Below are 15,487 nucleotides of genomic sequence, written 5' to 3'. Positions count from 1 at the left end.
GCAGTTTTTTATGGTAGGGTGCTAGATGTGTTTTCTTTTTACTAAACGTCTTGGTAAATCATGGTATTTAATGAACTTTAACATACTTTTTTAGGGTAGAGTGGTCTGCGCGCAGGCAGCAGGCAGCCAGGTTGCACACAGGCAGCTCGAGATTATTTGATTGACAAGTAAAATGCCTGTTCAGTGGTGCATCGACGCTATCTCGAGAGAGAGGGTTTCATGTCGGCATTTAAAAAGCCGTAGTGTACCCTTACAGACAAACAAACATGCTGTAGCCGAGGCGCTTTCAAGGCGCCATATTCCATATGTCTGAAAAGGGTATTAGACACTGTTCAGAAACACCACACTTATGACGTCTTTATCAGTCTGTTCACCCAGAGATAAGCAACACTTGCTGTCCTGTGACTCACTAGCACGGATGAGACAAGTATTGTGTTTGGAAGATGGCTGGCTGCATGTTGAGACGCATGGCACATGGGCCTGATGTAACCTTTTGTGAGGGTTAGACAAGGACAGAGAGATCAGATGAGGACGGAGTGCCTGAGGGATGGGATGGCTGCTCTTAGGTCTCCTTTCCATGAGCCTGAGCTACTGGTAGGATGGCTATTGTTGTAGTGATGACAATCTCTTCCCCTGCGGTATGACTACACTCTGTATAGCAAGAGGTGCTATATAGAACCTAAAAGGGTTCTTCAGCTGTACCCATAGGAGAACCTTTCGAAGAACCCTTTTTGGTTCCAGGTAGAATCCTTTTGGTTCCAAAAAGGGTTCTCTCAAGTCATATTCTTATGGAACCAAAAAGGGTTCTCCCTGAAACCAAAAATAATCCTTTTGGAACCCTTTTTTCTAAGAATGTTAAGCTGGGAATTACCAGAGACCTCACGATATGATATTATCACGATGCTTAAGTGCCGATACGATATCTATTGCGGTTCTAACGATATTATATGTATTGCAATTCAATACTGTGATTTTATTGCGATTCGATGTTCCAAATATATTGCTCAGCATATGTCTGCTGCAGAGAGATGAGAGAGGGCCATGAGAAAACAAGTTTTGATCAGTCATGGAAATAAAGGTGCTGAAAACAAATTGGCTCTCAATTTAAAAAGAAGATGGAGAACAAGCTATGAAGGAAAATTACTGGAGTTTTGGTGCAGGTACAGCCAACTAGTGCAAAAATAATATTGTAATATTGTCAACAACGATATATCATCAGAAATAGCATCCTGATAGGTAACTGTATCGATTTATTTTCCCCATCACTAGTTATGACCCTGTATTCATCTCAGTACAGTATCAATTTACAATCAATAGTCAAGCCCAAGACCTTATTCAATCAAATAGCCAACTGGGTTTATCTGGGGTCAAGACAAAAAAATGAATGCATCCCAAATTGCACCCTATTCCCTTTTATAGTGCACTTCAAAGGGAATATGGTACCATTTGGTATGCATCCAACATCTTGTGCTGAAGGAGTGTTTTAAGCTTTTATTAGGCAAATAGCTGACATGATTTGGACAGTAGTAGGCTAACATGCTGACGAGACGGCACGTGCGACATTGTACTCATGTTGATTTTGTCCACCCACACTAGATGCGATCAGGACACGCAGGTTGAAATACCAAAACGAACTCTGAACCAACTATATTAATTTGGGGACAGGTCAAAAAGCATTAAACATTGATACCAATTTAGCTAGCTAGCTAGCTTGCTGTTGCTAGCTAATTTGTCCTGGGATATAGACATTAGGTTGTTATTTTACCTGAAATACACAAGGTCCTTTACTCTGACAATTAATTCACAGATAAAAGGGTAAAAGTTTGTTTCTTGTAATCTCTCGTCCTTCAGGCTTCTTCTTCTTCTTTGGACTTTATATGGCAGGTGGCAACCAACTTTAATGTGCATTACCACCACCGACTGGACTGGAGTGTGGATCTCAGTTCATCTTTCAATCACCCACGTGGGTATATGCTCCTAAAAACCAATGAGGAGATGGGAGAGGTGGGACTTGCAGCATGTCACGCGTCACAAATAGAACCAAGTTTTATTTTAGCGCCTGACTACACAGACGCTCGCGAACAGTGTGGCTGCAAAGATTGCAGTGCTCACGCACGCAACGCGAGCGTTATGGTCAGCATGTGAGAGGTCATGTTTAGAATGCCTTTTGTGACATGGCCTAGCCTGTCATCCTGAGCTTTCCGCTTCAGTGTTCGGTAATAGGTTTGAAACAGGCAAGTACACTTGTGTAAGCCTGTTTGGCATGCTGGAAAGGTAACATCAGGCTTATGCAACAGGAGTCTCTAGCGACAGACAGACTGTTAACATAAACACTAGATTTGGTTCTGAGATTGCAGTAGTAATGCAACAGTGGATGAGGTGTGTTTTGGTGGCACAACATGAAATATGTATAAGTGGGGTGTCGTGTTTCCAGAGGCAGACAGGCATGAAATCAGCTTGACAGGCTCTTTATGCCAATGTTACTGTACATAGTCAGAGCAGAGGACAGGTGAGGTTGAGGGTTCGACAAACAAAAGTTTGCTGTACATTTTTAAAAATAATTTCAACAAATATCTCTTGGAAAGGGAAGGGGGTTAGGTAGGTTAGGTTAGAATAGTGGTTGGTCTAAGAGACTTGGAGCCTACTGTAGGAACCCAGTGTTGTACATGATCATTATAGTCGTACACGCTCAAAACATTTTGTAATAGACATTGAGTAATATGTCTTCTATGGTTCCATTTTGGGGGTTCAATCTGCTTACTCCAGGGTAGGGTTGCACATTTCCAGTAACTTTCCCAAAATTGCCAGGTTTTCCAGAAATCCTACTTGGAGAATCCCAGATTCCTTGCTCCTTTTTTCCCCTTGATGCTGGGAATCTTCCAACCAGGATTTCTGGAAAACCTGGGAATCTTGGGAAAGTTACCAGAATTTTCCAATCCTACTCTGAGTGTTATTCTTCTCTGAATCTCAGTAGTTGACCTGATCTATTCTCAAGTATTTAAATCAACGGGACACAAGTCATGGAGCCTACTGAATATCCTCTGTTTTTCTCTGCAGCATGGCTCCTAGTGATGTTGATGTATCGACTCCTGGCTCTGCTTTCAGGGTGGACCTGCCAAGCAGTACAGTCTGAGGCAGCATCCCTATTGGTCCTGGTCAAAAGTAGTGCACTATGTAAGGAATAGGGTACCATTTGGGATGTAGCCTCAGACTCCATCCCATCAGGGGGATAGCTGGCAGCACAGGCTAAGTGTGATTGATTGAGATGGCTAGCATTACCTGCATAAACCATTCCTTAGGGAGATGTCATAATCTAAACCAAGAGGGGTTTAGTCTTTCATAGCAATCCGTCATTGGCTTTTTGTACTGCAGCGCTATTAATCCACTTTAATGTAGCCTACCGTTTTAATCTGTTTTAGCAAGATACAAGTTGTCTGTTTACAATCTTGTGTGGTTTGGATATTTATACATTGGCCTGATGATACCATGCTCAATAATAGTTGTGGACCCTTTCTAAAACTTGAATTCGTGGGAAACGTCAGTTTTGATCAGTAGTGTTTTTAAAATGTTCCACATTCTGTAAGGTCACACATGATGCCTTTAAGAGGAAGCTTGTGATCTGAGTCATATGTTTGCAATCCCTCAGTTAGGCCTACATGATTGCTACGCAAGTAAACCATGTGGCTGCAGAACACTTTGAGTTAGAGTGAGAATGGTTGGTGCGGAGGCCTTAACTTACTCAACGCCTCTCTGAATTGGAATATTCAAGTGGCCTGCCTTGGTTTTTCAGTCTATCTGCTGACAAGACCTCCATTTCCTTTAATCAACACCCTCTGTAAATGAAATTCTATCACTTAAGGCTATGCAGGTTATTTTAGGTTGTCTTGTTTCACTTCATGCAAACTTGCTAGTTTATGTATGAGTGATTAGGCAACACTGTGGATGTTTCAGTGTGACAGGCTCTGCTGTGGAACAGTGTGATTAAAATAAGTGCGAAACGGAAGCATGGGCAGCTCTACTAGTTTTGAGTGCAGATTTAGGGTGTATCCCAAATGGCACCCCATTCCCTATATAGTACACTACTTTTGACCAGAGCCCTAGTCAAAAGTAGGGCACTATATAGGGTAGTGTTTCCCAACCCTGGTCCTCGAGTACCTCCAACAGTACACATTTTTATTGTATCCCTGGACAAGCACACCGGATTCAACTTGTCAAATAATCATCAAGACCTCAATGAGTTGAATGAGGTGTGTTTGTCCAGGGCTACAATGAAAAAGTGTACTGTTGGGGACACTCAAGGACCAGGGTTGGGAAACACTGATATAGGGTACCATTTGGGAGTCTCTCTATCATGCTCCTTTCCTCTTTCCTAAGGAAGAAAACGTTGTGTTCTCAGGAACAAAGGAAGAGGCCCCTAATGCCAAAACAAACAGCCCACTGGAACTGTGTAGTCTACCATCTCTCTCTGTGTGTGTGTGTAAATCTAATGAAGTATTGGTGGCGTCTTCTCACAGAAATGTTGTGGGGAATGTTGTTTTTTCACCATGTTATGTTGGCTCTAATGGTCTTCTCTCCTCCTGTTGGAGATAATGGGGCTTGTTTGGAGCTGTGTTTTGTGTTTATGTTCACATTTTAAATCATTATTATTTCCAAATCACAGTCTCACAGTTAAGTTTTTGAAAGAATTGTTTTGTACCTCAAAGAATGACAAAAAACCTAGGCCTTGTTGTGGTTTTATGTTGGAATGTAATCTTAACCTTAGCAGACAAAGTAATATCCAGCACTGATAAAGATGATATAATGGAATATGTTTACTACAGTTGGCACAGAGTAGTCCACACTTCATCTACAGTGGTACATTGGTTCTCTATTTGAAGTGGACTTATGCCATGAGCACTGATATACTTTTACTTTGAAATCTGTGTATGTGTGTGCATGTACTTGTGTGTGTGTGTGTGTGTGTGTGGTCTGACCATAAAGAGCCTGTAAATTCACTGTGCCAGCTCTGGAGTGGTGTGCTGTGTTGAGTAATTAAAAAGCTGGAGCTTTGGCAGCCAGGGGGCTGAGCCTGCATCCCCAATAAGCACCCTATTCACTTAATAGTGCACTACTTTTGACCAGGGCCCAGAGAGCTCTAGTCTAACGTAGTGCACTATGGGTCCCATTTGGGACATAGACCAAGTCAACCATTAAGGAGTGAGCTAGCATTCCTGCAGGATTAGGTGGTAGAAAAGCTATAGAAATATTTGACTGAATGATAGCATTGAGTGGCAGCACATCAGTGTATAGTAAATGTGATTTGATGCTGTCTGTGATATAGAGCTAGTAGAGCGCTAAAGGGTTGTGCAAGTGGTAAGTAGGCGAGTCTGACTGGGTGAGAGAGTGCACAGCAGTTTGGGCATGAAAATCACCTCCTTGAAAAATCACCTCCACCACCTTGAAATTGCGATGAAAGTAGCAACAAGCCATAACAAATGATTTGTCAAACTTTTTTTTGTATTCCTTGAATGTGGTTGAAGTAAGTCAGAATGTCCTTGTTTTATTTTTATATTCTAAGAAAATACTTGTGGTGTTTCTCTGGGATTGAGTCATTGTGGTTAGAACGCTGTGTTACTTACCACCCGCCACCTTGCACTTCTTTACAGAGGTAGAGTTGCGTAAACTCCCTGAACTGTGTATGCACCTCCACCATCACACCACCGTTCATACTTGTCGGTCTCTGGCATACCATAGCATGTGGGGCAAAGTTGAAGCTGTAGTGGAGGACTGACTGGGATATGAAGGTGTGTGTGTGTGTGTGTGTGTGTGTGTGTGTGTGTGTGTGTGTGTGTGTGTGTGTGTGTGTGCATGTGTGTGTGCATGTGTGTGACTGATTGGCTGCTCTTCAGAGTGAAAGACAATACTGTGCAGCAGAACAAAGCGACAGCGTCCTCTCAGACTAATCATGCCATTCTCTATGAATGCTCCATACTACTGTTGTACTGGAGTGTAAACACACCAGGGGAATTGATTATGTTGCTCAGCTATGGATTACGGTTTAAAGTGACTGAGTGGTGCACTTTGGGATTTAGAGGAGCCAACTTAAGTCTGGGGAACATGTACATAAGATTGGCCAAACGGAGACCAAAGCTTCCCTTGCTTAGTATATTGAATAACCCTGCATGGCAATGGTTTAGCTCCCGTCTAAATCTGATATATATGTTGGAAGCATAACGATAGCAATATAAACCGTTTGCACGCACACTTTAGAGAGTGATGAATATTTCTCATTGGACCATACATTTACTGCATAGTTTTGAGACAGTGAGTTGTGTCAGGTCAACTTTGTGGATCTAATGGAGCATGTAAGATGAGGGAGCATGGGGAGTTACAGTCTGTCAGTGGTAGAGTGAATAGTAATACCAGGGTAATGGCTGTCTGTCTCTGCCATGAAGATAGAGGGCTCTGGATGACTACTTTAAAATGGAGATAGCCCTCAATTGGGACTGCCCATGCGGTCACACAGGATGCCATTTGCAAGGATAGAATGTGTGCTGTCTTTCTATGGTTTCTGTTCTGGAGGCCTGGGTCATTGAGTTCATAGACAGCACACCAGTTGACATGCGGAGAGACGACAGTATTAAAACAGACAGTTTGTAGCAGGGGGAAAATTTGTTGAAGATAGAAAGAAGCGTTGACCCATTTTAATACATTGTCTTCACATTTGAGATCAATGTTTTTCTTCACCTTTGTATCAGATTTGCACACGTTGCACACACACAAATAGAGTTGAGGCTGAGGCAAATATATGGTCATTTATTTCTTCACGAAATTGATCGGTGCTGTCACACAGATGAAATATTTAGACATCAAAGTTCACCCTTGCGTAGATGATATGTGCAACCATAGAAAAGGTGAGGAACGCCTTTGTGAAGAGGTTTATGCACTCCTAACCCCAACTCACGCAACACCTTTTTGTTCAATGTAAGGCTTTAGGTCACACACATTGCGGTCAAATAGGATTCCCATGCAAAGGTTTGAAGTACCCTCCAAACGCAGTTCAAAGTGTTTTTATGTCCATGCCTTCAGGATCAGAGGACATGTTGAGGTTAAAGGGATTGCACATTGTTTTGTTGTATAAGGAAGCAATAATATCCCTTTCAGTAAGAGCATACGAAGCAATGGGGCTGCCCATGCTGTGCTGTCTTTCCATATCTATGGTCTCTGTACTGGAGGCCTGGGTCATTGAGTTCATAAACAGCTCACCAGTTGACATACAGACAGATGACAGTAGTAGTACAGACGGTTTGTAGCAGGGGGAACATTTGTTGAAGATATAAGGAGGGGTTGACCCATTTTAATTAGGGCTGGGAATTGCCAGGGACCTCATGATACGATATTATCACGATACGTAGGTGCCGATACAATGTGTATTGCGATTCTCACTGTGATGGCAGAATTTTCCACAACATCACCATTTTATAGTATTGCAATTTGATATTGCGATTTGATGTTCCAAACATATTGCTCACTATATGTCTGCTGCAGAGAGACGAGAGAGCATGAGAACGAGTTTTGATCAGTCATGGAAATAAAATAGCTGAAAACATGTTGGCTCACTATTTAAAAAGAAGATGGAGAACAAGCTATAGGATGAAAATACCAGAGTTTTGGCACAGGTACAGCCGACTAGCACAAGCTAACGCTACCTAGCAAAAAAAATTATAATAATATATATATACACTGCCGTTCAAAAGTTTGGGGTCACTTATACCATTTCTTGTTTTTCAAAGAAAATCTAATTTTCTGTCCATTTAAAATATCAAATTGATCAGAAATACAGTGAAAACATTGTTAATGCTGTAAATGACTATTGTAGCTGGCGATGGCTTTTAAAAAAAATACGTTTTATGGAATATCTATGTAGGCGTACAGAGGCCCATTATCAGCAACCATCACCCCAGTGTTCCAATGGCACGTTGTGTTAGCTAATCCAAGTTTATCATTTTAAAAGGCCAATTGATCATTAGAAAAACATTTTGCAATTATGTTAGCACAGCTGAAAACTGTTGTTCTGATTAAAGAAGCAAACTGGCCTTCTTTAGACTAGTTGAGTATCTGGAGCATCAGCATTTGGGGGTTCGATTACAGGCTCAAAATGGCCAGAAACAACTTTCTTCTGAAACTCGTCAGTCTATACTTGTTCTGAGAAATGAAGGCTATTCCATGCGAGAAATTGCCAAGAAACTGAAGATCTCGTACAACGCTGTGTACTACTCCCTTCACAGAACAGCGCAAACTGTCTCTAACCAGAATAGAAAAAGGAGTGGGAGGCCCCGGTGCACAACTGAGCAAGAGGACAAGTACATTAGAGTGTCTAGTTTGAGAAACAGACGCCTCACAAGTCCTCAACTGGCAGCTTCATTAAATAGTACCCGCAAAACACCAGTCTCAACGTCAACAGTGAAGAGGTGACTCCGGGATGCTGGCCTTCTAGGCAGAGTTCCTCTGTCCAGTGTCTGTGTTCTTTTGCACATCTTAATCTTTTCTTTTTATTGGTCAACAGTGAAGAGGCGACTCCAGGATGCTGGCCTTCTCAACTTCTGACTTCAACTGTGTATATATAGTGCCTTTTCCACATTTTGTTGTGTTATAAAGTGAGATTAAAATGTATTTAATTGTCATTTTTTGGGTCAATGATCTACACAAAATACTCTAATGTCAAAGTGTGAGAAATTTTAACAATTAAAACAGTTAAAACAAATATGAAGAATAAAACACTAATATACTGTATCTTGATTTGATAAGTATTCAACCCGCTGATTCAATATACTGTATGTTAGAATCCCCTTTGGCAGCAATTACAGCTGTGAGTCTTTCTGGGTAAGTCTCTAAGAGCTTTCCACACCTGGATTGTGCAACATTTGCCCATTTTATTGTTTTCAAAAGTCTTCAACCTCTTTCAAATTGGTTGTTGATCATTGCTAGACAACCATTTTCAGGTCTTGCCATAGATTTTCAAGCAGATTTAAGTCAAAACTGTAACTCGGCTACTCAGGAACATTCACTGTCTTCTTGGTGAGCAACTCCAGTGTAGATTTTGTCTTGTTTTAGGTTATTGTCCTGCTTAAATGTTGAATTAATCTCTGTGTCTGGTGGTAGCAGACTGAACCAGCTTTTCCTCTTGGATTTTGCCTGTGCTTTGCTCCATTCCGTTTATTTTTTATCCTGGAAAACTCGCCAGTCCTTAATGACTACAGGAACACCCATAACATGATGCAGCCACCACTATGCTTGAAAATATGTAGATTGGTAGTCAGTGGGTCTCCCGAGTGGCGCAGTGATCTAAGGCAGTGCTAGCTGTGTCACTAGAGATTCTGGGTTCGAGTCCAGGCTCTGTCGCAGCGGTTACGGTTAATGACTACTTTAGAATTGAAGTTTTAACGTTGCTTTTCCACATTTTTTTAAGTATTACTTTATTGCCTTGTTGCAAACAGGATGCATGTTTTGAAATATTTTTATTCTCTACAGGCTTCCTTCTTTTCACTTTGTCAATTAGATTAGTATTGTGGAGTAACTACAATGTTGTTTATCCATCCTCAGTTTTCTCCTATCACAACTATTTTGAGATGAGGCTTATGCGCCCAAACTCACGCAACACCTTTTTTGATCAATGTAAAGCAACATTACGGTCAAATAGGATTCACGGGCATCGAAGAAAACACCAGGTAAAAAAACCTATGGGTCATGTTTGATTCTGATCTAAATTTCGAATCACACATTAAGAATGTGACCAAAATAGCTTTTTACCACCTGAGGAACATTGCCAAGGTGCGGCCGTTTCTATCTCAGGATGATACAGAGAGACTCCTCCATACTTTTGTTACAAACAGTCTTCACTACTGTAATGCTCTCCTGTCTGGTCTACCCAAGAAAGTCACTGGTAACCTGCAAAACAAACAGAATCCTGCAACATGGGTGCTGCCCAAGACCAGACGGAGAGCCCACATTACACCGGTTTTAAAGTCAATGCACTGGCTGCCAGTGAGTTTTAGAATTAATTTGAATATTCTTCTATTGGTTTTTAAATCAATCCGCGATCGTGCACCCCAATACATGTCAGACATGCTTTTAAGTAATGTACCCAGTAGGTCCCTCAGGTCCTCTGGCCCTGGCCTTTTAACTATCCCAAAGCCTAAATAGGTCACACATTGTTTTGTTGTCTAAGGAAGCAATAATACCCCTTTCAGTTAACAGCAAACAAATAAACATGGAACACTTAGGTATTTTGACTGATAGTCTGACTGACAGGCAAAGTTCCATAATCCATACAATACATTTAATCTTAAAAAGGTATTAATAACTTAAAGCTACAATATGTAACTTTTTGGCGATCCGACCAAATTCACATAGAAATGATAGTTATGTCATTCTCATTGAAAGCAAGTCTAACAAGCAGTTGATCTGTTCTATGTGCTCTATTTTTAGGATTCCCATTCTTAAGTTATGTTTTTGCATCTTTTACTTTTGGTTTTGTACACCTACTTCAACTGCTGTAAATACAGTATTTTTGGTTATGGAAAAGATAATTCACAACGGCTTAGATGGTACAATGATTTTCTACACATTGATTGCTTGTTTTGTAACAGATTGGAATTTTAGCAACCAGGAAATGGCGACGCGACTTCTGCGTAGTGCACCTTTTTAATATGATAATGAGCAGTGATGATGTCCAAAAATAAATGGTTTATAGGGTATATAGTCATGGCTGGGGGGAGTTGTTAAGCTGAGACGCATTACTCTCTCTCTCTCTCCCTCTCTCTCGCTCTCTCTCAGGTGGCTCCTGACTCAGAGAGTACACTGAGGAAGAGGAAGGCCCCGGCACCCCCTCCTACCCCTGCTACCTCTGTCACCCCAGCTCCTTGCACCCCAGCACCTCGCACCTCTGTCCAGATGGCCCCCTCTCCCTCCCCAGCCCCCAGCTCTCCTACCCCCAGCCTGCCTGCGGAGGAGGACTCTGGCTCTGAGCTGAGCAATGGGTCTGTCTGCAGCAGTAGCAGTAGTGGGGTTGCCGCCGGCACCTCTGTCGCTGACACCTCAATGGCCGACTCTGACTCCGCCTCCAGCAGGGCTGATGTGTCTAAGCCCGGCCCTGATTCCACCCCCAGCAGCAGTGCTGCCATGGCTGACTCCTCCCGAGACTCCGCCCCCAGCAAGGTTGACACCGGCCCCAGGAGCAAGACTATGGTCAATGTCGCCGCTTACTCCGCCCCTACCAGCAAGGTTGAAAAGGTTGACTCCGCCCCCAGCAGCAACGCTGACAAGGCCAAGCCCACCCCCTACTCGTCCCGCAGCACCACACCGGAGGAGACCAGAGGAGAGTCTGCTCTTGGCCTGAAACTAGACGAGACGGAGAACAACAGACACAGCGCCATGGGTCAGTATCATCAGTACACATATATAGTCAATGTAAAGAGGCCGATTGAGTTTTCTCTCCCATCAACCCACAGGCTGTTCCAGTCACAGTGTTCAGCGGTAGACGAAGGGACAGAACGTGCTAAGTCATAGCAGTCATATAACAGTGTAACAACCCTTGCCTAGGTAATAGGCTCCTTAATGATCTCCTCCAAATGGTTTAACCCAATTGGAGAACACCCGCAAGGACTGTTGCACTACTACCGCTTTTCACTATAACAGGTTCCCCTCAACCTGAACTGAGTTGCTGATGGTAGACATGATGCTTGTACAGACGTTTAGCCAGTAGAGACCCAAGGCAGCATAAACAAAATAACCCCCACGTGACAGGACAGGAGTTGGCAGGGATTGCAGCGCTGCAGATTTGATTGCCTTACATTTTGTACAATCTTTCCTCAGTAAACCAGGTGAAATAGCATTGCTATTAGCCTCACTATTCCTATTGATGCACTGTAGTGTAGAATTTGACATTTCTCCATCCTAAAAGAATCACTGTACTACCTAATCTAACAAGGGAACAAAATGCACAAGACCAGAGTTATATCGATTGTGTCTTTTCTTGAAACGGGTTAAAGCGGACAATATTTATTTAGCTTGGCGAGGATGAGAGAGGTTGAGGGATGAAGTGTTTAGTGCAGTGGACGCACTTAAAGCAGACTGCTCTGAGTTGATTTATAGACCTGGGTGTGCCTCCCTCTCCTCTGCTATTCCCAAGACACTGTGCAGAACAAATAGACCCTATCAGACCCACAGGCCTACAGTGGCTTGTGAAAGTATTCACCCCCTTGGCATTTTTACTATTTTGTTGCCTTACAACCTGGAATTAAAATAGATTTTTTGAGGGGTTTGTATCATTTGATTTACACAACATGCCTACCACTTTGAGGATGCAAAATATGTTTTATTGTGAAACAAACAAGAAATAAGACAAAAAAACTGGAAACTTGAGCATGCATAACTATTCACCCCCCCCCCAAAAAAAATGTCAATACTTTATAGAGCCACTTTTTGCAGCAGTTACAGCTGCAAGTCTCTTGGGGTATGTCTCTATAAGCTTGACACATCTAGCCACTGGGATTTTTGACCATTATTCAAGGTAAAACTGCTCCAGCTCCATCAGGTTGTATGGGTTCCACTGATATACAGCAATCTTTAAATCATGCCACATATTCTCAATTGGATTGAGGTCTGGGCTTTGACTAGGCCATTCCAAGACATTTAAATGTTTCCCCTTAAACCACTTGAGTGTTGCTTTAACAGTATAGTTAGGGTCATTGTCCTGCTGGAAGGTGAACACCAAACGTGTTTGCTTACTTTCTTCTTTAAGCAATGGCTTTTTTTCTGGCCACTCTTCCGTAAAGCCCAGCTCTGTGGAGTGTACGGCTTAAACTGGTCCTATGGACAGATACTCCAATCTCCGCTGTGGAGCTTTGCTGCTCCTTCAGGGTTTTCTTTGGTCTCTTTGTTGCCTCTCTGATGAATGCCCTCCTTGCCTGGTCTGTGAGTTTTGGTGGGCGGCCCTCTCTTGGCAGGTTTGTTGTGGTCCCATATTCTTAAAAAAAATGTAATAATGGATTTAATGGTGCTCCGTGGGATGTTCAAACTTTCAGATATTTTTTTATAACCCAACCCTGATCTGTACTTCTCCACAGCTTTGTTCTTGACCTGTTTGGAGAGCTCCTTGGTCTTCATGGTGCCGCTTGCTTGGTGGTGCCCCTTGCTTAGTGGTGTTGCAGACTCTGGGTCCTTTCAGAACAGGTGTATATATACTGAGATCCTGTGACCGATCATGTGACACTTAGATTGCACACAGGTGGACTTTATTTAACTAATTATGTGACTTCTGAAGGTAATTGGTTGCACCAGATTGTATTTAGAGGCTTCATAGCAAAGGGGGTGAATACATTTGCACAAACCACTTTTTATTTATTTAGTATAATTTTTTGAAACAAGTCATTTTTTTTCATTTCACTTCACCAATTTGGACTATTTTGTGTATGTCCATTACATGAAATCCAAATAAAAATCAATTTAAATTACAGGTTGTAATGCAACAAAATAGGGAAAATGCCAAGGGGGATGAATTCTTTTGCAAGGCACTGTATCTAATAGACTTCTGCTGGGAAGACCCTGTCAGACCCACAGACCTACCTGTTGCTCACAAGGCAGAACAACTAGGTTTCCCCAAAACATAACAAAACAAATCATTATGTTCTGATCTGGAGTTGTATATTTGTGATTGTACATCATCAGTTGTACATTCTGTAAAATAAATAGATGACACGCATCAATTAGGGATGATGTACTACAGGGATTTTAGATGTTTCCCCTTATTTAACCCCTGTGGGCTAAAGATAATCATTGTTTAGGTTCTATAATGTATGTGAGCGCAGTTGTTTCCTGCCTCTCCACCTGTGTGAAGAGAGAGAACCTCTATTGGTTCTGTTAGCAGGAATAGTGCAACCCAGACATTTCTCTCCTCTCTCACATGGAACACTGCTCCTCTGTGCTCTCGTTTCCTCTTTTTGTCTGTTCTCTTTCTCTCTCTCTCTCCCAGCTCTGCCTCTTCTCTCTCACTCCATCATAGTGGAAAAAACAGTCCTTCAACCCAATTGTAAATGTTTAGCTCAGGCACAGAGGCGGTCTCTCTAATAGGTGGTTTTTGGATCGTTGATTCTCATCTTAAGATACATTTTCTGTCTGAAAATAAACTGGAGATTTCAACACACTCAATTGGGGCTGTTTCAATCAATCCACGAACCCACGTGCTGTGTGTGTGTGTGTGTGCGCGTGCGCATGTCCTCTCAGTGCTTTAAAGGGCCTGTAGGTCATCTGTTAGCCTCTGCAGGGTGTTTCTTACCCTACGTCTTACGTTATCTTCAGTGTGCTGACAATAGGGAATCTCTCATTTTAATCTGCTGTGTGCGGTTAAGTCCCGTAGCTGGGTGCATATTTCTGGGGCGCTAGCTGTCACACTTGGAACGCAGTCAGTCATCTAAAGGGGCTGGGGCGCAGAGTTAGTCAGTCACTCCCACGGCCAGCTCTACTCCATGCGGTCCATCAGCTGCTGAGTAAGGGATGTGTGAGGCATACGTTGACATATCACATCGCTCGGCACTGGCTGCAATTACATCAGCCTGTTACTGGTTTTATCCCAATTGGCACCCTGTTCCCTTATAGGGCACTATTTATGACAAGAGACCTATGAGCCCAGGTCAAAAGTAGTGCACTATATAGGTAATAGGGTCCTATTTAGGACCAACAAACAGTTACACCCCTGTGGCAGGCCGTTCAGCTCCAGTCTACACAGTGACATCAGTCTTTCTGTGAGATCATGATCACAAAGATTTCTCTGAATGTTTCTCTGAGTTTACTGCTGCTGTGTACCCATACTATGTATGTGATCACTGATATGAGTCAAAGCAGACCCCCTATTAAATGGAAATCCAAGATGACAATATTCTGAAAATCTATAGTCCACTGTTGACTAATTTTGATGAAACACTGTTACATAAAACACCAGATATGAAGTTTCTTGTTTTGTCAAGTGGCCTACTGTTCTGAAACCCCCTGGATGTTTCGATTGATGCAACAGTCAGCGTTTGAGCTGGCCACACTGTTTCTTCACAGAAATATTTTGCACAAACACAGTCCTTACAAAGTTATGTCCTGAAAGTGACCAGTTTATTTTTGGATGCAATGTTCAGACATTCACAGAAGTAGCGGCAGCATAACACAATCATCCAAATCGGAAAATGTTGTCACGACTTTCGCCGAAGTCAGTCCCTCTCCTTGTTCGGGTGGCGTTCGGCGGTCGACGTCACCGGCCTTCTAGCCACCGCCGATCCACTTTTCATTTTCCATTTGTTTTGTCTTTGTTTTACACACCTGATTTCAATCCCACAATTACTGGATCATTATTTAACCCTCTGTTCCCCCATGGTTTTTGTGAGTGATTGTTTGTTGTATTTTCGGTCTGTCATGGTGTGCGTGTATTTGTTACTTTGTATATTTGACATTTTGAGTAAAAGTA

General features: G+C 42.4%; 1 protein-coding gene across 6 annotated transcripts in view; it reads left to right on the top strand.

The window, feature by feature from the left end:
• The window catches only part of LOC115180543 (protein cordon-bleu), a 67,768-nt gene that overhangs the window by 35,659 nt on the left and 16,622 nt on the right, over window positions 1-15,487 (top strand). For all 6 annotated transcript variants that reach the window (XM_029742710.1, XM_029742726.1, XM_029742744.1 and 3 more), the window contains one exon: window positions 10,816-11,416. In XM_029742710.1, coding sequence (XP_029598570.1) covers window positions 10,816-11,416 — 601 coding nt within the window. The remainder of the gene's footprint in view (window positions 1-10,815; window positions 11,417-15,487) is intronic.

This window comes from Salmo trutta, chromosome 3, assembly GCF_901001165.1.
Source record: "Salmo trutta chromosome 3, fSalTru1.1, whole genome shotgun sequence".
In the NCBI taxonomy this organism is placed as follows: domain Eukaryota; kingdom Metazoa; phylum Chordata; class Actinopteri; order Salmoniformes; family Salmonidae; genus Salmo; species Salmo trutta.
The sequence above is the reverse complement of the archived record's forward strand: the minus strand, read 5'-3'. Positions and strand labels throughout refer to the sequence as shown.